The 22,396-nt window shown below is 36.2% G+C and overlaps 1 protein-coding gene across 1 annotated transcript; it reads left to right on the top strand.

Annotated features, from left to right (window-relative positions):
• Positions 1 to 5,425: 5,425 nt before the first annotated feature.
• On the top strand, positions 5,426 to 16,584 carry LOC131957368 (protein CDV3 homolog). The gene is made up of 5 exons (XM_059322120.1): positions 5,426 to 5,827; positions 8,204 to 8,283; positions 8,433 to 8,560; positions 9,386 to 9,602; positions 16,194 to 16,584. Exons 1-5 carry the CDS (start codon positions 5,621 to 5,623, stop codon positions 16,297 to 16,299), a joined length of 738 nt encoding a protein of 245 aa, XP_059178103.1. The 5' UTR covers positions 5,426 to 5,620; the 3' UTR covers positions 16,300 to 16,584.
• Positions 16,585 to 22,396: the final 5,812 nt, after the last annotated feature.

Here is a 22,396-nt window from a genome sequence, read left to right as displayed (position 1 = left end):
AAAGAATCTAGTCTTACTTCACTAGATAGAGTTATATCTGAAAATAAATGTGTTTTTGGTAACTCTGGATTACTAAATGATAGAACAGTGAAGTTAAGCATTAAAGACACAAATCCAAGATACTGCAAAGCTAGAGTTCCACCTTATGCAATGAGGAATAAAATTGAAAATGAGCTAAGTAGATTGGAATCTAATGGCATCATAAAGAAGGTAGACTATTCCGATTGGGCAACGCCCATTGTGCCAGTGTTAAAGAAGGATGGTTCTATAAGAATTTGTGGAGATTATAAAACTACACTGAATAAGCAAATAGAGCTAAATAGGTACCCTATACCTAACATTGAGGAAATCTCTTTGAATTTGGCAGGAGGAGACAAATTCACTGAATTAGACTTTAGTCATGCTTACACTCAACTAGAACTGCATCCAGATTCAAAAGTCTATACGACAATAAACACACATAAAGGACTCTACCAATATGAAAGACTATGTTTTGGCATATCATCCAGCCCTGGAATTTTCCAAGCTGTCATGGACAGTATTTTTAAGGATATTCCAAATGTTTGTGTGTACTTTGACAATGTGTACATAACTGGTAAGAATGACACTGAACATCTTAAAACACTTGATAAAGTATTGAAAATTGTTGGTGAAAAAGGTTTAAAGATAAACAAAGATAAATGTCAATTCATGTTGACAGAAATTAGTTTTCTTGGTTATATATTGAGCAAACAAGGCATCAGACCTCAACCTGAGAAAACAAAAGCCATTAAAGAAGCACCCAAACCTGAAAATACCCAACAACTAAGAGCTTTTTTGGGCTTAATAAATTACTATGCAAAGTTCATAGGAAATCTGTCTGGTAAACTATCACCACTGTACAAGCTGCTACAGAAAAATGCAACTTGGCACTGGGGTAAACAACAAGATACTGCTTTTACTACAGCAAAAGAGGCTTTGTCTTCTGACACCTTACTAACTCACTATGACCCAGGGAAAAGACTTATCTTAACATGTGATGCTTCACCAGATGGTGTAGGAGCAGTCTTGTCCCACATGGATGAGAAGGGTGACAGACCCATTGCTTTTGCCAGTAGATCTTTGAACCAGGCTGAGAAAAATTATTCTCAGTTAGATAGGGAAGGCTTAGGCATCAATTTTGGTATTAAGAAATTTCATAAGTTTCTGTTTGGTAGGAAGTTCACCATCTTTACAGATCATAAACCATTGCTAGGTTTATTTGGAGAAAACAAAACCCTACCTGAGCATGCCTCACCAGGAATTCAAAGATGGGCTATCACACTAACTGCATACAATTATGAATTGAAATACAAACCTGGATCTGAGAATAGTGCAGATAGTCTTAGTAGATTACCTTTAAAAAACCAAAGCCTGAGCTATGTACCAGAAGATGTATTTGTTCTCTTCACTATCATGGATAACTCCAATATAAATGTGAATGATATTAAAAGAGAAACACAAAAAGATGAGTGCTTAATAAAAGTATATGAGTACTGTAAGAATGGTTGGCCTGAAGAGTCTGTGAATGATGACTTAAGGCCATATTAAATAAGAAATAAAAACCTTTGTGAAGATAATATAAAAGATGGAGAAGATGCAGTCCATTATCAGTCAGAGTTGCCTAAACAAAGTATTTGTAACTTAATAAATGATTATGGTGATATGGCAATTTTAAATGTTTTAAAAGAGAATACATAAGTAAGAAGGAATGTGATCATCAAACAACCTTGCTAACATCATTAGCACTTACAGAAACTAAAAGGGTAACATCAAAAGAAAAGAAAAAAGATTTTTGCCATTTAATACACCCATTTCAAATACTGGATCACAGTTGCAAAGTGATATTGTCCAGGATATTACTTTTAAACAGTATTTTTGGTTACCAAAAAGCACTATCAGATTACCTGAGGAAATTGATCAATCAAAGAAATCTATGTCAGTCAAGGATCTGAATAACAGCATAATACTTCCAGATGCCAATTCAAAAATAGTTCCATTAAATCATGACAACACATGCATTGAAAGAGAATTTGGTGTTAATAAGAATGTGTATCTAAGAAATTATGGGAGAAAGGAAAAATGGATACCAGGTCAAATTGTTCTTATAAAGTAAAAATAACTTGTGCAGATAATAAGTGTGAATCTGTCAATCCCACCAAATCTGATCAGTTCACACCAACTCAGTTTGTTCCACAACCAAGTTCTGTTGATATGAGTGAACCAAGTTGTCTGGAGTCAGAAAATGTAAATTCTGGAGTTAATGATTTAAATCCTAGACCTCCTGAGATAGAGAATCCAGATGGTCAGAATATTGAGTCACCAAATCAAAAGCCACTGAGAAGGTCAAGCAGGACAATCAAAGTCCCAAATAAGTTAGACCTATGATTTTAAAGGTCAAAAGGACTTTGACATCATTGTTTTGTATCTTGATTATGTTGTAGCATATTGTGCATTGTTTGTAAGGATGTAATCTACCATAGTGTTCATGTTACAATATAATTGGTGATTTTAGGATACTATCAATTGTTCTATTGAGAGATGTGTTATTGTGTTCTAAGGGTAAAGGGATGTAATAGATTGAGATAATTGTGAGGTCAAGGGAACTCACTCTTCTGTATTAGTATTATATTTATATTGTTATCTTGAGTGATGTCCCTTGTGCATTGTACTTCCTTCCTCTCTGTGTGGTACTATCAGGTAGTTAGACCCAATAAACGTTATATACAACCACATGCTTCTATCGTCAATCCATTATAATACTTTTATGTATTAAATATTTAGAGAATGTAAATTAACTTAGGATTAATTAAATGTAATGTAATGTGTGTATGCTGTATACGCATTGAATTTTTATAATTCGTCTAAAAATATTTATTATGAAGTATGTAGATAGTAATTATTTTAAATTTAAGATTAGTAGCATTTAAAGGAATGCTTTAAAGTCCACGTTTTTCGGTAAACGGAAAAAAAGTCACAGGAAAAAAAAACAGAAAAAAAGTCACAGTTTTTGCTAGGAAAAAAAGTCACAGTGGAAAAAAAATTTTGGAAAAAAAGTCACAGAAATATTTTTAGAAATATTTTTTTTTATTTGTTTAGAATTGTAAAATTTTGTATGTTTCTTGTTGTGGGTTGTATTTTTTTATAGCATAAATTATTTATAGACGTTAAAAGCATTATGGTTTATAACAATTGTAAGTAAAAAAATTCTAATATAATTTACACAACAATCTCAACTTTTGTTACGTATTTAGTTAAAAATGCGGTAGAAAATTTAACTATAAAAAATTTAGGCAAATTTTGCCGTAGGCTATTCTCTGGTCGGCCTCTCCTCAATAGGCATTGTCCGAACATATTTTGTGTTGTTGACGTCATACGTCAATGACAGCATTTGAACCTTGTCGGCTTTCTTTTTTTATCCTAAATGTTGTTATGTAATGAGCGTGATAAATGTGGGCAGTAAAGGTGGTTGAACTAAACATAACTATCGTGGCCATGAGTTGAGGGCAGCAAGTCAGACGAACTTACCATTTCACGGTAATTTAATGTTGGTATTTAAAAAAAACAGGATTAAAACCGTGGACTTTGGAGCATTCTATTAAACGCTACTAATCTTAAGTTTAAAATAATTAAAATCTACATACTTCATACTAAATATTTTTAGATGAATTATAAAAATTCCTATGCGTATACAGCCTACACACATTACATTACATTTAATTAATCCTAAGTTAATTTGCACTCTCTGAATATTTAATACATAAAAGTATTAACAAGTATCATGCAAATATATATTTGTGACTTTTTTTCCTGTGACTTTTTTTCCTGTGACTTTTTTTCCTGTGACTTTTTTTCCTGTGACTTTTTTTCTGTGTTTTTTTTTTCCTGTGTTTTTTTTTCCTGTGACTTTTTTTCCTACAATCCGTTTTTCATCGTGTTTTTTTTAAATACTAATATTAAATTACCGTGAAATAGTAAGTTCATATGACTTGCTGCCCTCAACTCATGGCAACAATAGTTATGTTTAGTTCAACCACCTTTAACGCTCACATTTATCACGCTCATTACATAACAAAACTTAGGATCAAAACAGAAAGCCGACAAGGTTCAAAGGCTGTCATTGACGCATAACGTCAACAACACAAAATATGTTCGGACAATGCCTACTGAGGAGAGGCCGACCAGAGAATAGCCTACGGCAAAATATGCCTAAATTTCTTTTATAATTAATTTTTCTACCGCGTACTTAACTAAATACGTAACAAAAGTTGAGATTGATGTTTTAATTATCTTAGAGTATTTTTACTTACAATCGTTATAAATCATAATGCTTTTAACGTCTATAAAAAATTTATGCTATCAAAAAATACAACCCACAACAATAAACATACAAAATTTTACATTTCTTAACAAATTAATAAAAATATTTCTATAAAGATTTTTGTGACTTTTTTCTGTGACTATTTCTGTGACTTTTTTTCCATAAAATTTTTCCACTGTGACTTTTTCTGTGACTTTTTTTCCTAGCAAAAACTGACTTTCAGTAGCGTAGCGAGGGGGGGGGGGCGGGGGGGAGGACATATGTCCCCGGGCGCCGAGCTTATGGGGCGCCTAAATGGGTTGGAAAAATAAATTGAAAGGTTGAGGGGGGTGCAAATTGAAAGTTTGAGGGGGGGGGGTGCAGATCAAAATGTCGAGGGGGGGGTGCAAATCGAAAGTTTGAGGGGGGGTGCGAATCAAAATCTCGAGGGGGGGGGTGCAAATCGAAAAGTTTGTCCCCGGGCGCCGGGAAGGGTCGCTACGCCTCTGCTGACTTTTTTCTGTGTTTTTTTTTCCTGTGACTTTTTTTCCGTTCAACCACTCCTTGCCTACGCCACTGAAAACAACTCACGGTATTTCAAGTTTATCTTAAATCTCACAAATGGTGTTGGATCGAGCAAGCATACTCTTACTTAGTCGCGAGTATATTAAGTCGCGCTTTTCTTCATAGTATAGTCATTTACATGATCGGCCAAGTGCATTATTATATATTTAAAGAACATCTTTTTTTCTTACTCTTTAGCGTATTACTACATAAAAGTTTGTTTTTAAAACGTTTTTATTACATTTAGAGAAAAAACAGCTTTGAGAGAGATGGTAGGCTAAAGTTTGATGTCATTTTATGTTTTGGGTCCGGTCTTTTTGTGATTACGACGTTGTGGATGGGGTGAGGTGCTCTAGAGATAGATAGTTAAAGGCCTAATATTATATATGGGAGTAGTGTCTACATATCTCTAACTGTCATATTTTAGTGCTATATAGTTTTTATATGTGGATGTGACCTAAATCTTGGAATAGATATGAAATGAGCAATTAACTGCAATAGCTTCATAATTATTCGGTATTGTTAGATGCTTTTCTGTTGCTAGTGTGCCCTTTTGTCCCAATCCAAATAGATCTAACCGGCTTCCTGTATTGGAGTCTCTCCCCTTGTCAATAATGCGCATGGGAAGAAATTTTGACTGATAACTTGAATATACGTCGGCCCTATTGCGACAAATACATTTTAAAATCGTAGATTCCAATAAAGATCCGAATCTAGGATCTCGATCTATTAGAAGCAATGGCAGATTCAAGTCTGGACGACTTTTTTGCCAAAAAAGACAAAAGTAAAAAGAAATCTAAACCAAAATCTGGTGGTGGTGATGTGGAAGCAAATACGAATACATCAATGAAATCTACAAGTACAAAGACTAAAGATAAAAAAACGAAAGACAAGGACAAGCTGCACTCAACTAGTGGAACATTAAATATTTTGACAAATCAACAGGTATGTTCAAACTTAAAATGTTGACATACTTAACTTACTAGACTAGTTCTAGATGATAGATCTCTCTCTAGAAGAATAGAATTATAGAATTCAAGTCTAGCTATCTGTATCTAATCTAGTTATCTACATCTAGCTAGATCTAGAGCATGGGTTCCAAACCTGGGGGTCACGAAGGGATTTCTGGGGGGGTCGCCAACTGGTAGACTAAACTCTAGCAATGAATAAAAAACATAGATTTTTAGAAAAATAGGCCTAGGCCAGGGGTCGGCAACTTTTTGAAGCGGAAGAGCCAAAAGTTATAATTTTCAAAATTTCCCTGGTTTTAAAGAGCCACTAACATTTTTTTATTTTAAATATTTTATTTTTTTATTAAGATTATTAGTATTTGTTCAAAGAGCTGGAGAGCCGCATCTTGATATCAAAATAGCCGCATGCGGCTCGCGAGCCGCAGGTTGCCGACCCCTGGCCTAGGCCTATTTGAAATTCGGCATTACTAACATCACTGGAAATGGAATAGAGAATAAACAATTTGTAGGCCTACTGTGCAAAGTTGTTCTTAGTCAGGAGTCTATGAAAACTTCCAAACGTCTATTTGAGACGAGTCATTCAGAACACACCAAAAAAGATATGTAGTTCTTTCGTCGGCATAAAGTTAGTTGCAAACGTCAGAGACTTGATCGAACAAAACGTTTTCACCAAGAAAATACAGCATTAGTGCAAGCATCATATGAAGTAGTATTAGAAATTGCCAAGCAAAAAACCTCACACAAAGGAGAAAATCTCATCAAACCATAAAGATAGTAAAATTAATTCTTGGGGATTCCAGTGCAGTAAAGATGCAACAAATATCTCTGTCTAATAATACTATGCAGCGGCTTATGTTAAAAGACAAATTTAGAATGAAATCAAGCTGGTTGGCAGCTGACACTATGAAATCCTCTAGGGACAGCTCGAAATGTATACAGCCTAATGTCTCTTTATCTTACAACAATAACAAAACAAAATCCTCAGCAGACAGTGAATCCTTGAAAAAGCCTTGAATTCAGAAAATCAATCCAAGGCACTGAAAAAGCCTTAGATTCCACCACAAAAAGGAAAGGTAAAACCTGGAATTTCATCAGTAAACCTTGAAAATGGGACTTGATAAGTTTTTGGTTAATTTTTTTTTGTTTCTCTGTATTAGATCTAGAATCTAGTAGGCCTACTCAACATTTTTTCCCCGCTCTTTTCGGCACTGTCAAGGAGTCAGTAAAAACACACCAACCTCGCATCTTTTCTCACGTAGGCATGCCTAGATACCCCACCCCTCCCTCTCATTCTTGGTAGCGCCGCTGATGACTTTCTCCTTTTGAAATGACGTCATATAACTTAAGGGGCACAGCTGGTAGCTATAACAAGGGAGGGATGGGATAGGAAAGTCACTACATTAGAATCCGTTGAATGATCGTCCTGCATAGGGGGTCATGGTTAGCACATGCTTTAAAAGAGCACTTTACACTAGAGACTGAGCTACTACCTTCAATGACTAAACAGAGTGCCCAGAGTGCACTGCCAATGATACCTAGACGGTCACCAAGGGTTGTTCTACCTTATTTAAAATTATCTATAAATATAATGCCTAGTAATACATGACCTTCTATCTAAGTGATTGTGCACATTTTATTATTATTAAATAACAAAATGTGGAAGAAACAGTTTTTTAATAGTGTTCCAAAGTTTCAAATATCGGACCAGTAGGGACAAGTGGTAGGTGAAATAGAGTTCACCTGTTTGTGACCACAGCATATGAATGAAGAGTTTGGTCAGTGTGACTGAGATGTGGCGTCTTTTTGTATGTGGGGGTCTGGCTTACAAAAAAAGTATAAATTTTGTAAACCTATTTAAAAAATACTTAGTATGTTTATTTTTAAAAAGTGTAAAAATATGCATGTGAATAAATAGGGTGGGATAAAGATAGTGAGTAATGAGTCCACTAAAGGACTGTATATGGAAATTAATATGGAAAAAAAAAGCGATCATAAAATAGTCAGGGTTTTCATTACTTTTTCAATGGGGTTTTTAAATTTTTCATACTTGGTTTCATGGTTGGTAAAATTAGGTATTTTAATTTCCCTATAAACAAATGTAAGTGGCACCTCAGACCTTGCTTGTCAAAATTTAACAATTTGACTATCACCAGTAACTGACTTCATTTAACAGTGGCCTATGAAAAATATTTAATTTGCTTAAATTGGATTTCTACTTCCAGGAACTAAACACAGTAGAAATTTTAATTCCACAAAATAAATAGAATGATTAATTATGTAATTAATTTTGAAAAGGTAACTCTGGGTGCATCAACAAATTATTTGTTTTTCTTTGATTCACTTTTTTAAGGAGGATGAGGAATGGAAAGATTTTGAGGAAGAAAAAGAAAAAGACTACTCAGGTCTCCGCATTCAAAATTTGCAGATAACGTAAGTTAGTGTATTTTAATTGCAAGCAAACAAAAAATAAGTTTAAGGAAATTAAAAATACTCCTTTAAAATAAGAAAGCGCAAACATCATAAGTTAAAAGAAATATTTTGCTTTTTATGTTTCACTATTAATTTTTTTTTTGGTACAGTAAAGAACAGGATGATAGGGAAGCAGCAGATTCTATCGACAATGGTGATGATGATGATAGAGATAACAAGGACAGACGAGATGGGGCATCTGGGCCATGGAATAAATCAAACACACTTTCAACAACAGGTCTTAAATATCATTATTATATTTATTAGCCAGGGTTTCTGCTACCTTCTAAACTTACTGGACATCCTAGATATTAGAAACTTAATGTGTTTTGAAAAAAGTGTCTGCAGTTATTTCTAAATAGTCCTTGTACTTTGCAGTTAGCAAAAATATTAACATTTCATAAAATTTAATGCTGGTAACAAACATTGAAAGGTATATTCAAAGAAAAATGTATAGCTTCTTTCTTTCTTTTTATTTTCTTTTTATTTTGTGTAAGCTGTCCTGTACTACATTATATCCTAAGCTTGGTGCCAGGTTGATAGTTTTCAAAAAGACAAAATGGATTATCAAAAAAAAAATCAGCAAGTGAAGCAGAAGTACCTACTGCATTAAGAAATGCCTGAGATTTGTACAACCATATCAAGAAAATCCAGAAAAATCAAGTAATCTAGAGAGGCCAATAGCATTTAAAGAAAGTGCAGTGCAAATGATGAATAGAACACTTTCAAAAACTGTTAAATAGCCCAACATTTTAGTTCACCCAAGATATTCAATCTGATTTTCGCAGGACCCTGACTAAACGTATAATTTTATCAATAAATGTAAAATAAATAAATGGTTTAACCCTTATTTACAGCCAGCATTAATAATGTTCTCTAGCAAATGTATTATAAATTATCATTTGTCCTCTTTAGTAGTATTTATAAATGTTTTTTGTATATTTTTTAGTCAATGCCCTTGATATTCACTAAACCATATCTACCACATAAAGAAATTACATATGTTATTCTACAATATTTTTCGTAGCTTGTCATGTGATTCAGCCTCTAATTTTTATCAAAGCACCAGTCCAAGTACAAATCCACCATCATGAGCCAGATAGGGAAGAAACAACGCCTAAAGCTCCTGCAAAATATGTTCCTCCTGCACAAAGACACACAGCTCATTCTTCAGTAAATACACCTAATTTCCCTTCATCTCGTAAGAAAAAAGAGGCACCAAATGTCAATAGTGAAGAAGATTTTCCTACCTTGGGTGGTGCATCTACTACTGGAAAAAGGTGATTTATTAGTTTTACTACTATTGAGGTTATTAAACTGTAGAAGATGGTTGATCTATATGCTTATGCAGTCATGATCACACATCTAGTAAGTGACAGTCAAATTAGTAGACATTTGGATTTTGACATCCAAGTTATGGTATTATTTAAGCAATTTACAGATTTGCCTTCATTAAAAGTGAGTTCTTTAAAAAAAAAATTGAAATAACGTTTGGAGGGCAAATAAACCTTAAGTTTTAAAATTTGTAATCAACAAAAATTTTGAATTTTTTTTTTTGTTGTAGCTTGCATTTTCTATTGTACTTTTTATGTTTTTCATGCTACACACCTTCTTATCTAAGTTAGCCTAAGGCCAAGGCTATTCCCAGCCGGTTGGGAATAGCCGTATTGGGGCTATTCCCAGCCGACTGTGAATAGCCCCAATACGGCTATTCACAGTCGGCTGTCATTTCATGCTAAATACGACCGTGAATAATATCTTAAAATAATAAAAGCATTTATTGTGACTGGGGAATGAGGTATAGATTAAGAGAGCAGTGCGTTTTTTATTTTGTTATAAAAAAGTTATTACAATTAAAGTTTAGTTTAGCTTTTAGGCTCATATCAGACATATCTGCTACAGGCTACGTAGGTCATAGATGATCAATTATGCACTCTAAATCTATACACTAGAATATAATCAGCTATAATTCACCGTTTCCATCACACTTTTGTGTTTTTTCCTCTCTCTTTTTTTTTATTTATTTATTTTTTTTTTTGCTGATATGCCAACAATAACGTCACAAAAAAAAATTAACAAAAGTAACCCTTCGATGAGTAACATAAGTAACTGAAAAAATATTTTGATATCTATATATATAATTCTCTTCTGGGAGCCGCTAGAAAATAAGCTGCAAACGCGCTCCCTACCGTCCCCACCCCTAAATGGTCTGGTGAGTTGTGGTTCACTCTTTATGTTTACAAACATTACAAACACAGCCGGGTTTAGTGACGACTATTAGGGGCAGATAATTTAGATTGAAACGATTTTAAACGAAGGGGGGGGGGTAACTAAGTGGAGTTAACTTTAACGGAGGGGTGGGGGTGAAGGACGGGGGGGGGGGGGGGGGTTATCGTCCTTACCGAACCACTTATAGTGTTTTAAAGGAATATTTTCAGTGGCAGCGTTGGTAGTGTCGAATTCACAAAATTCACAAATTATGAATAACTGAAAAGTAGAAAAAACAACAACTAAATAGCGGCGTATGATATGCCGCGGGTCGGCTCGTTAATATTAAGATTGAAAGGCATAGATTAAGAGTCATAGAAAAAGGGCATCTGACGGGTTTGAACCCACACCTTCTGGCACGGCAGCCACTCCCAATGACCGCTCGACCACACATCTTCATGCCAAATTAGGTATTTTTAACATTAAATCTATCAAAAACGGTCCCGTGAATACGACTGTGCATAGCCCCAATACGGCTATTCACAGTCGACTGTGAATAGACACTTCGTTAGCCTAATATCTACCACTAGGCCCACTTCAGCTTTTTAGTTTATGAATTGACTTAACTATTGACATTTATTGTTTGTTGAAAGAGTGATTTACAATAGTTTATCTCTTGTCCAATAATGCCACAATAATGGAATTATCTTTTTAAACTTGTTCTTGGGTTACTATTGGTCAATGCTTTTCCTATCTCAAGCACTACAGGGCTTAACTGATATTATAATATTACTAACAACATACTGCATGGATTTGGAGACACTTTTAAAAGGACTACTCCTGTTTAGAGTTGTAACAACAGTAATATTGTTGATAGGATGATACTGTTGTTATTGTGGGTTTTTTTCCTCCCCCCACCCACCCACCCTCCCGTTCTTCTCCTTCCTCCACCCCCCCCCCTGTCATTATCATCATTATGTAATTAAAGGCCTTAGTTATCGCTCAGGCATCTTATATAATATATAGGCCTGTGGTTTTTTACTTTATTGTATACAGAGTATAGAGGAAGTATTGTAATCGTGCACAAAAATCACATGAAATTTTGACAGTTTTCATCGTTTTACACCTCAGTACTTCATCATATACAGAGTATAGGGGACTTATTTCAATCAGACAAAAATTATAGATGCAGATTTAATCAAAATTTCAGTATTCTGTGCGTTATCAAGTAGGAAAAACTGGGCTTTGCAATTCTGTCTGTGTCTGTAAACACGATAACTTGAGTACCGTTACAGCTGGGTTCATGAAACTTTATATACAAGTATTATATAAAATTTGTAGTTCTGTATCAACTTTTCAGTGATTTCCGGTAACCGGAAGTGAAACTTATTCTTTCAATTTTTCAAAAGCCTATAACTTGAGTACTATTTCAGATAGATAAACGAAATTTCACAAATAAGTAAAATCTAATTGTCTTTTTTTTTCAAATTTTGAGTAATTTCTGTTAACTGGAAGTAGTGATTTACGTCATTTCCGATTTCTAAAAAAAAGCATGTGAATTTATTAAGTTCTCATAATATTCTGCACTATTATATAGACGAGAAAAATGGCCCGTTGGGGAAGGATACAACGGGCGCTAGGTTGATAGTGCTGTCTATTTTCTCAAAACCAAAGCCACCACCTTAACCTCAAATTGAATCGGAAACGACAAATTACTTTGCAAACGGATTTTTATCAAGAATCGTCATTTGATGTACACTTAGTAAAAGTTAGTTACCGCGCATTGACACTAAATACAGTCGTAGCCACACCCCTAAGTAATGCACCTAATCTCAATCATGACAAAAGTCGCATTTACTTGTGGATAGGGGGCTTCCCCCCACCCCAAAGCACGTCTACCGTCCCATTCAACGAAATATAATTATATACATTTTCCACTCACAGAAAAATCCCCCCTGCCCCCGAAAATTTTCAAGAACCCCCCCCCCCCACCTCCCTCTCCGGGGATGAAAAAGTCTGAAAGAAAAACTGGTGTCGCGCTTAGCCACTACCCGAAGAATTCTATGAAAGAAACTCTAAATGCAAAACACTTTTAAGTTTATACACATTAATTAAGCCTGTAATGTCAGTCTTTTTTATTATAGAGTATCGATGACGTCATATCTTTTGAGTTGGGGGGGGGGCTTAGATGTTCTACCGGGGGGGAGGGCTTCGCCCCTACCCAAAGAATTGTATGAAAGAAACTTCACGCAAACCACTCCTAAGAGCAGACAACATTGGCTTTTTAATTCAATGTTTACTCGAGAATCAATGACGTCATATTATTGTGTGCACTCTCCGGCTTAATACTATTTTCAACTATATTCGCAATGTGACGTCATGTTTCGTTTTACTATGCATGTTTTTAATTTGCTTGCGTTCTTGTCTGATAGATAGTTACACAGATAGACAGCGAAACTATTATTATAGATGAGAAAAATGGCCCGTTGAGGAAGGATACAACGGGCGCTAGGTGATATCTATTTTCTCAAAACCAAAATCACCACCTGTACTTCAAAATTAAACAGTAACGAAAAATGACATTGAAAACTGGTTTTTATCCAGAATCGGCATTTAATCGGATTTAAGCATGATCTACGCGTAGTTATCGCGCATTTATACTAAATATAGTCGTAGCCATATCTCTAAACCATGCACCTTATCTCAATCATGACAAAAGTCGCATTTAGAGTTTTTTTCAGGCAACTCTACGCCATTCCCCCCACACACACACCACAAAACATGTCTACCGTCCCATTCAACGAAATATAATTATATACTTTTTTCCCCTCCCAGAAAATTCCACCCCCGCCCCCGAAAATTTCAAGTACCCCCATCCCTCTCGGGGGAGGAAAATGTCTGAAAGAAACACTGGTCGCATTTGTTGATCATACAAAATAAAGGTAGAGCCTGGAAGAGCTGCATGAAAGAAACTGCGCGCTAAACACTTTTTAGATTAGAAAATTTCAAGTTCCCCGCTCAGGAGAGGAAAAAGTCTGAAAGAAACACTGGTGTTGCGCTTAGCCACCACTCGAAAAATTGCATAAAAGAAAATGCACGCAAACCACTTTTTAGCATAGACACATTAATAAGGCGGTAATTTTATTATAGAATATCGATGACATTTCTTTTGAATAGGGGGGGGGGGGGGCTTCGCCCCTTCCCGAAGAATTGTATGAATGAAACTCTTCACGCAAAACACTCAGATTAGACAAATTGGCACTCTCCCGGCTTTCGACTCTTTTCTACTATATGCTGAATATGACATCATATTTCGTTTTACTATGCATGTTTTTAATTTGCTTGTGTTTTCTCTATAGCGTTCTTGTCAGATAGATACACAGACAGCGAAACTATTAGTATTAACGAGAAAAATGGCCCGTTGAGGAAGGATACAACGGGCGCTAGGTTGATAGTGCTATTTCCTCAAAACCAAAATCACCACCTTAATTCAATTTAACCGTAAACAAAAAATGACATTGAAAACGGATTTTTATCCAGAATCGGTACTTTAATTTATACAAAATATAGTCATAGGCATATCCCTGAACCAAGCACCTAATCTCATTCATGACAAAAGTCGCATGTAGTTTTAGAGTTTCTTTCAGGCAACTCTACTTGGGAGGAGGGGGCTCCGCCCCCCACACACACCCCAAAACATGTCTACCGTCCCATTCAACGAAAATAATTATATACTTTTTCCAGTGTCCGCCCCCCTCCCAGAAAATTCTACCCCCCCCCCCCCCCAAAAAAAAATTCAAGTACCCCCACCCCTCGCCGGGGAGGAAAATGTCTGAAAGAAACACTGGTCGCATTTGTAGATCATACAAACTAAAGGAAGAACCTGGGCGGGGAAGAGATGCGTGAAAAAACTGTGCACTCTAAACTTTTTAGATTAGAAAGTTTCCCCCCTCCGGGGAGGAAAAAGTCTGAAAGTCGATGAAGAAATTTCTTTTGAGTGGGGGGGGGGGGGGTTCGGCTTAGACGTTGTTTCTCGAGGTTGGGGCTTCGCCCCTATCTGAAGAATTGTATGAAAGAAACTCTTCACGCAAGCCACATAGATTAGACAAAATTGGCTTTTTAATTCAATGTTTACTCGAGAATCAAAGACATTATTTTGTGCACTCTCCCGGCTGTCGACTTTTTTCTACTATATGCTGAATATGACGTCATATTTTGCTTCCGCTTTACTGTGAAAGTTTTTATTTTGCTTGTGTTTTCTCTACAGCGTTCTTGTCAGACAGATAGATAGATAGATAGATAGATAGATAGATAGATAGATAGATAGATAGATAGATAGATAGATAGATAGATAGATAGATAGATAGATAGATAGACAGCGAAACTAGTATATAGAATTGTTTGGCATTCACTTGGTGCGCAATTCTTTTTTCTATGAGATTCTATTCTATTTTTAAGTTTAAAAATCATGTCTATATCGCAAGTTGCCATCCCCCATAGTGTAATATAAGAATACGAGCCGACCCGCGGCATATCATACGCCGCTATTTAGTTGTTGTTTTTTCTATTTTTCAGTTATTCATAATTTGTGAACAGAGTTTCTTCCAGGCATCTCTTCGGGGGGGCAAAGCCCCCCCCCCCCCCGAAAATTTTTTACCGCACCCCCCCCCCCCGAACAAAATGAAATTTATATAGAAAATATATACTTTTAACAGTGTCCGCCCGCCCCCAAAGAAAGTCTACCGCCCCCCCCCCCCCCCCCCCCGAAAATTTCAAGTGCCCCCCCCCCGAAAATTTCAAGTGCCCCCCCCCCCCCCCCCCGGAGAAAAAAGTCTGGAAGAAACACTGTGAATTCGACACTACCAACGCTGCCACTGAAAATACTTCTTTAAAACACTATAAGTAGCTCGTTAAGGACGATATCCCCCCCCCCCCCCCGTCGTTAAAGTAAACTCCACTTAGTTTACCCCCCCCCCCCCTACGTTTAAAATCGTTTCAAACTAAATTATCTGCCCCTAATAGCCGTCACTAAACCCGGCTCTGTAAACAATTACAGTGAACCACAGCTCACCAGACCATGTAGGGGTGGGGGTGGTAGGGAGCGCGTTTACAGCTTGTTTTCTAGCGTCTCCCAGAAGAGAATTATATATATATATATATATATATATAGAGAGAGAGAGAGAGAGAGAGAGATTCAAGAAAGTTTAGGGGAGATCACTCCCGGTTTATTTAATATTATTTTTTACAGACAAGCACTTTACTAACATTTATTTCTTGTCCCTAAATATTGGTTTCCACACTTAATTTTACCTTTAAATGTCTTATTTCCACCTGGAACATCCTGAATGATTTTTGGTTGTATTGCCCTGGAGTCATCCATAAATCAAATGATGTTACTTTTGGCTAACTGTCTAATAGAGTAATCATCTAAAAGTAGTTTTAATATTTAATTTTTATTTACAGTAGTTTGGGGGGAAAAAAGTTGGAAATTGTGAAATAAAATAAAAAAAACACCAGATTTGATCAAGGGTGTCGCACCGTCGTTTTCTGTCATGAATAATGAAGCATGAATTGCCTTTTGTTATAGACTCCTGTATACTAAAAAAATCATTATTTAAATTTACCTATCCATATTATGTAACTTTTTAATCTTTTTATTAAAGCCTTCAGTACAGTAATACAGCCTCTTCAGACCTCATTGAGAACCCTCATCAGAGAAAAAGTGTAAACCTGACATTGGAAAACAAATTTTCAGCATTGCAAGATTGATTATTGTACAATATAATAAAAGTGTACTACTGTGTTAAACCAGCGTAAATTAATTATAACATAGCTTATTACATTGTGGACTATTATTTCTGTTCAAATTTTTCTTTCTTTTAATAAAAAAAATTTTCTAACAAGAAAGCTCATGATGCTCACTTAAATTTGAATTAAAAAAAAAAAAAAGACAGTATAAACATAAACAACTAATCATACTTTTAGAGGGAAGAATTTAGTCGACTGTACTGATTTATTTTTGTAATTAAATAAAAAATTAATGGTTGAAACTAGTTTGATTTTTCTTTATTAATTTTTTATTTGACTATATTTTTTTTTAAATAGTTTTATAAATTGCTTACACCTTGTCTAATAGTGTGTACTGGGATCTTTTTTAGCAGGAATATCTTATATTACATCCATCCATACTCTTTTCATAGGGTATGTAGTAAGGGGTCTTCCTGTATGTCCACAGTGGGGTATCAAATTAAAAATTCAAAGATCATAATTTTAGCTTGCAATTTGCATCCATCCTTCTCTATGGCTCTAAATCCTTTATATATCGCCTGATGATAGGTTTACATTCACCGTCCATTCTCAACATGTGGTTATTTTTCCCCACGTTTTCTTTAACTTGCTTTCGCGTCTGTTTGGTTCTCCAATCAAATCTTGCGATCGATATTTCGGGCACTTCCCAGTTAGCTAGCGCGCTGAAATTTTCAGGGAAGCTTTGTTTCCGATGACCATAGAATATTCAATTGTTATTATTACTAAATTGATCCATGGAAACATTTTATTGAGCATTTTAGACCGCTATATAATTGTAGTAAAAACGTGGGGAAAAGGGGATATAACCCAGTAACTAATTTGATGAAAACAAGGTTCGGTACTCTCCCTCTTTGCTTGCTGAGTAGTGTTCACGCGGTGTTTGTGTACAAACAACCGTAACAAATGGTGGCCAGAATTGGGGAGACGATATGGTCGAGGGGTTGGGCACACGATTGCTGTCCCACTCGACACGGGTTCAAATCTATGTGTTCTAGTCAGTAACGTATTCACACAACGTGTTTTTTACGAGTTGTCTTCGTTTACCCAAAAAAAAGTGAAAAGATAAAATCGATAGCAAGATTTTAATGCAAACAAACAGACAAAGACTAAAAAGTAGAAAATAATAATCATTAAAAAAGTTTTTAAAAAAACCCACGTTTTCTGATTGAACTAAAAAGTAGAAAATAATTGCTATACATCACAATAATGCAAGCGATCACTCTACTATAAGCGATCAAAAACGTGGGGCGCCGTGATTTTCTTACTGTTTCTAATACTGTTGACTCTCTACAAGCTCCCTAATAAAAGTCAATAATATTATCTAATCAATAGTAATATAAATTTTACTTCGGCGCCCCACGTTTTTGATCGCTTATAGTAGAGTGATCGCTTGCATTATTGTGATGTATAGCAATTATTTTCTACTTTTTAGTTCAATCAGAAAACGTGGGTTTTTTTAAAAACTTTTTTAATGATTATTATTTTCTACTTTTTAGTCTTTGTCTAATAAATTAACTGTACGCCTGTAACCTTTTGAAGTAACCCAACACAGTAGCTTCACGTGGCGGGGGCCTCACAATTTAGTCGTGACACCATGACGAAAACTTTCAAAACTATGTTTTATTTAGTTAAAATAATTAAATATTAAGGAGAGGGGTTAACACTCCACCGGAAATGCAAAATTGTTAAACGCACCTGGTGATATCAAACCTTGTGACGCCACTAACCAAATACAAATTTTAAAAAGTTGCTCTTGGTTTATTTAGCTTTTTTTTTCCTTTCCTATAAGTTTTCAAAGTGATTAATAATAATATGTTCCTTGAAGTCCATTTTAGCTGTTTCTGTATGTTCGATACTTGGATGGCCAAGTTACGGACCCAAAAGGCATATCTACAACTTGTTTCATAACATCATCTTGGCAATTTTTGGGTCATTTTTGTATTAATGAATCTAATATATAAAGCTCAGTTCTGTAACGTGTGGCAAAAAAGTTTGTCGTTGACAGTTCTATGGATTTAAGTGTTAGATTTTTTATCGTGCTCAAAGTCTAAATTTACGAGTCAAAAAATTACCATTGAAAGTCTTTAAAAACAATTTTCATTCTATTTACTTATAAGAATAATTTTCAATTATGAATACGACATAAAATTTTTAAAAAGTGTATCGACGTTTATAAAATTTCTAAAATTGTGTCGGAAATGTATTGACTGCACAGTTACTTCCCTTTAGATAAAAATCATTAAGAAGAAAGAATTTACTTTTTATTACTTTGTTTTGGTGTTAAGAAAAAAAATAATTACATCATTAGCGGGGATTGATTAAGTGCAATGTCGTTAGGTATTTTTAACACTGCCTTTTATTTATTCTATAGACTGAACATACTGTTCAATAATTATTTTTTTAAATCAATAACATTTAATAAGTCAGGTCCTACAAATCCTATATGTTTATTTCTTTCCATTTACGGATAAGCATGGAGTATTATCATTTTTGTTCACTAAATTGAAACAGACGCGTCCGCCGGCGCCCCTGCACGGTTCGATTTGGCACCCTGGGCTATCATGTGAGCGCTATGCTGCATAATTTTGTTTTGAACAGTGCTATAGACTATGGATAAGAAAGGTTACTATAGTCTTTAAGTGAATCAAATCCGGGCGTCCTCCGGCACCCCGACAGGGTGCTATTTGGCGCCCCGGGCCTTCCGGTGTACGCTATGGTATCTACGTTCGCGTGAGTTCAAAAGACTATGAATAAGTTATGTACTATAGTCGTTTACTAAGTTCAATCAGGCGGTGACGTCATGGTGCGTCCTCTGGCGCCCAGACAGGGTGCTATTTGGGGTCCCGGGCCTCCCGTGTTCGGTTTCGCGCCTACGTTCATTAAAGTGAGTGCAAAAGACTATGAATAAGTTGGGGTACTATAGTCGTTTATTAAGTTGAAACAGGCGATTCAGCCCCGTGAGCACTTTGCGTTTATATTCGCGTTAGTGTTTTCTTTGTGTTTAGGTTGGGTTTGCGTTAGTGGTTGCGTTTTGATTTGGTTCGGTTTTGTTCTTTCTTTTTTCGTTTGTGTTTTATTTTCATTGGGTTTGTGTTTGTATTTGTGTTTGAGGTTGGTTTTGCGTTTGGATTTGGTTTGTTTTCGTTTGTTTTTTCTTTTGTGTTTTTTTTCTTTGGGTTTGTGGTTGGTTTTGCGTTATGATTTGGTTTGTTTTCGTTTGCTTTTTCGTTTGTGTTTTTTTCTTTGGGTTTGTGTTTGTGGTTGGTTTTGCGTTTGGATTTGGTTTGTTTTCGTTTGCTTTTTTCTTTGTGTTCGTATTGGTGTTTGTGGTTGTGGTTGGTTTGTTGTAAGTTTTTGTTTTCGTTTGTATTTGTAATTGTGTTAGCGTTATGTTTGCGTTTTGTTGTTTTGGTTTTAGTTGGTTGTGGTTTGGGTGGGCTATGCCGGGTTTATAATGATTACTAAACACACAGGTGATGGTCTTTAACAGAAAGGTTTTTCACAGAAGCCAGAGCAGGGCCTGGCCGGGACGGCTAGTTAATGCATAAAGTACAAGGAGGCAGACAAACAAAAATCAAAAAGTACCGGCATATTGATGAGAGATAAATTAGATCAACAAACAAACTGTGATTAAGGTTAAAACTAGAAAAACATTGACACATTTTCGTTGTAGCTTGTTGTGAAAACACTAGTCCACGGCTTTTTTTTTTTAATTGGCTCAATTGTAATCATGGATGGATAGAATTTCGGTGAGGTCAGTCAGAGAGTTGACATGGGAGGGAGTGCAGGTTTGTGGCAGAGGGGTAGAGAGTTTTTAGCGATGCGTATATATTTGCTGGTGCCGGATGCCAATCTCACAAAAGAGTCAATGTTCAAGTTTGTTTATAGGCTAATACTCTTAACGGCATGCCAGACAATGCATTGATGCCTATAGTGTTATTAATACCGATGGGCCTTGCACAACCCACCCCCCTCCCCAATAAGAAAGGTTCGGAGCCTTTTTTTTTATTACTTCTACGGTAGAAAAGAAAGAGGAAAATTATTTTTAAAGTACAAATATTAAAATGCCAATGTTAAAGTTTTAAACAAATTAAAGAGGGAAAAGGGCCCATATTTGCCTTGGGCCCCTATGCCGTGCTTACGCTAGCTTTATGGTAGCTACGCCACCGTGCGGCGTCAAAAAGGCCAATGACAAAACGGCCCCGTCAAAACGACCCCGACAAATCGGCGTCAAAAGGGCCAGCGACATATGGACCCCGTCATATAGGCTACCGACAAATAGGCTCCCGACAAAAGGGCTCCAGTCAGTAAGGCTCCTGACAAATAGGCTCCCGTCATTTTGGCTCCCGACATATAGGCTCCCGTCATTTAGTTTTTTCCACAACACGGCCCCCGTCATTACGACTCCCGATAAATAGGCTCCCGCCATTTAGTTTCTCCACAAAACGGCCCCCGTCATTACGACTCCCGACAAATAGGCTAGCGTCATTTTGGCTCACGACAAAAAGGCTCCTGTCAACTTGGCTCCTCACAAAAGGACCACTGACAATACTGTTTCTGTAGAGACTAAGTCTCCCGGCAAAGCGGTCTCATTGAATATGACACCTGCCAGTGGGACCCCTTCATCAATATTCTTTAGAGTTAGCTTATCCAACACTCTTATGTAATACAACGTATGCATCTGTTGTTCGGCAGGCCTTATTTTATATTAGTTTATCTATTATAAAATATAGTATGTTTTAATTTAAGGGTCATCTATCTATGACATCCATAATTGAGTCGGTTATAGGCTGTTCCAACTCAGTGTGTGGGGAGAAGGGTCCACGCTATACCTTCCTACCTGCAGTATGCTTGTAGGTTATCAAAACAAAATGCTGTTATCGTGTAAACATCATATTGTATATCATACATTTAAACTTCTGTGCTCGCTTTTAAGCAACAGATATTTTCTGTTGTAAATTAAACATTATCAAAACATTAGAATTGGTGGAATTTAGCTGTTAAGGGCTCGATTTGTTTGTGAATTAATGTTGGTTCATGAAAAACAATTTCATTCGGGCATTTAAAAGAGTTTATAGTGGTATTGGTGGTAGGACAAAATGGTTACTATTATGCCAATAGTGGTCATACCATTCATTGGTCTGGAGCCAATATGTCGGGAGTCATTTTGTCAAAAGCCAATATGTCGGGAGCCCAATTGCTGGGAGCCAATATGTCGGGAGCCCATTTGTCGGTAGCCAATATGTCGGGAGCCGCTTTGTCGGGAGCCAATATGTCCTGAGCCTATTTGTCAGGGGCTAATATGTCGGGAGTCCATTTGTCGGGAGCCTAAATATCGGGAGCCCATTTGTCGGGAGCCTAGATGTCGCAAGTCAATATGACGGGAGCCAATAAGTCGGAGCCCTTTTGACGGGGCTATTTTGACTGGGTCGTTTTGTCGGGGGTCGATTTGACGGGGTCAAATTAACGGGGCCGTTTTGACGGGGCCGATTTGTCCCGGGCCGTTTTGACAGGGCACCCTACGCCACAGGAAATGAAATAGAGAAAAACAATGCGTAGGCCTACTGTGCAAAGTTGCTCTCAGCCATGAGTGTATGAAACCTTCAAAACTTAAACGTCATTTTGAGACGAGTCATTCGGAACTCACCAAAAAGATATGGATTTCTTTTAGTTCCTTTTTACTTTTTCGTATACAGAGTATAGAGAAAGTATTGTAATCGTTGTAATCATGCAAAAAAAAAAAATGATTTTTGCAAATCTCGACGTTTTACAACTTCCCTAAGTCTGAGTCGAAAAAAAAACACATAATTTTGCACTTGTCTGTGTGTATGTGTGTCTGTACAAACACGATAACATGAGTACCGTTACAGCTAGGGTGATGAAATATCATAGATTTCTCAAAAAACGCATGTAAATTTATAAAGTACTAATAATATTCCGCACTATAGAGAAAGTATTGTAATCGTGCACAAAAATAATATGAAATTTTTACAGTTTTCACCGTTTTACTCCTCAGTCCTTCCTCACATTCGGAGTATAGAGGATTTATTTTAATCAG

This window comes from Physella acuta, unplaced genomic scaffold, assembly GCF_028476545.2.
Source record: "Physella acuta isolate Inbredline_101_S28 unplaced genomic scaffold, ASM2847654v3 ptg001236l, whole genome shotgun sequence".
NCBI lineage: Eukaryota > Metazoa > Mollusca > Gastropoda > Physidae > Physella > Physella acuta.
This window is presented reverse-complemented; position numbering and strand designations above follow the sequence as displayed.

Excerpts from the sequence above, each read along its gene's own strand:
- LOC131957368 (XM_059322120.1), top strand. The coding sequence starts at position 5,621 with ATGGCAGATTCAAGTCTGGACGACTTTTTTGCCAAAAAAGACAAAAGT. Across the intron at positions 8,561-9,385 it reads AAACACACTTTCAACAACAG|CACCAGTCCAAGTACAAATC; the intron begins GTCTTAAATATC and ends TTTTTATCAAAG. Across the intron at positions 9,603-16,193 it reads GCATCTACTACTGGAAAAAG|CCTTCAGTACAGTAATACAG; the intron begins GTGATTTATTAG and ends TTTTTATTAAAG.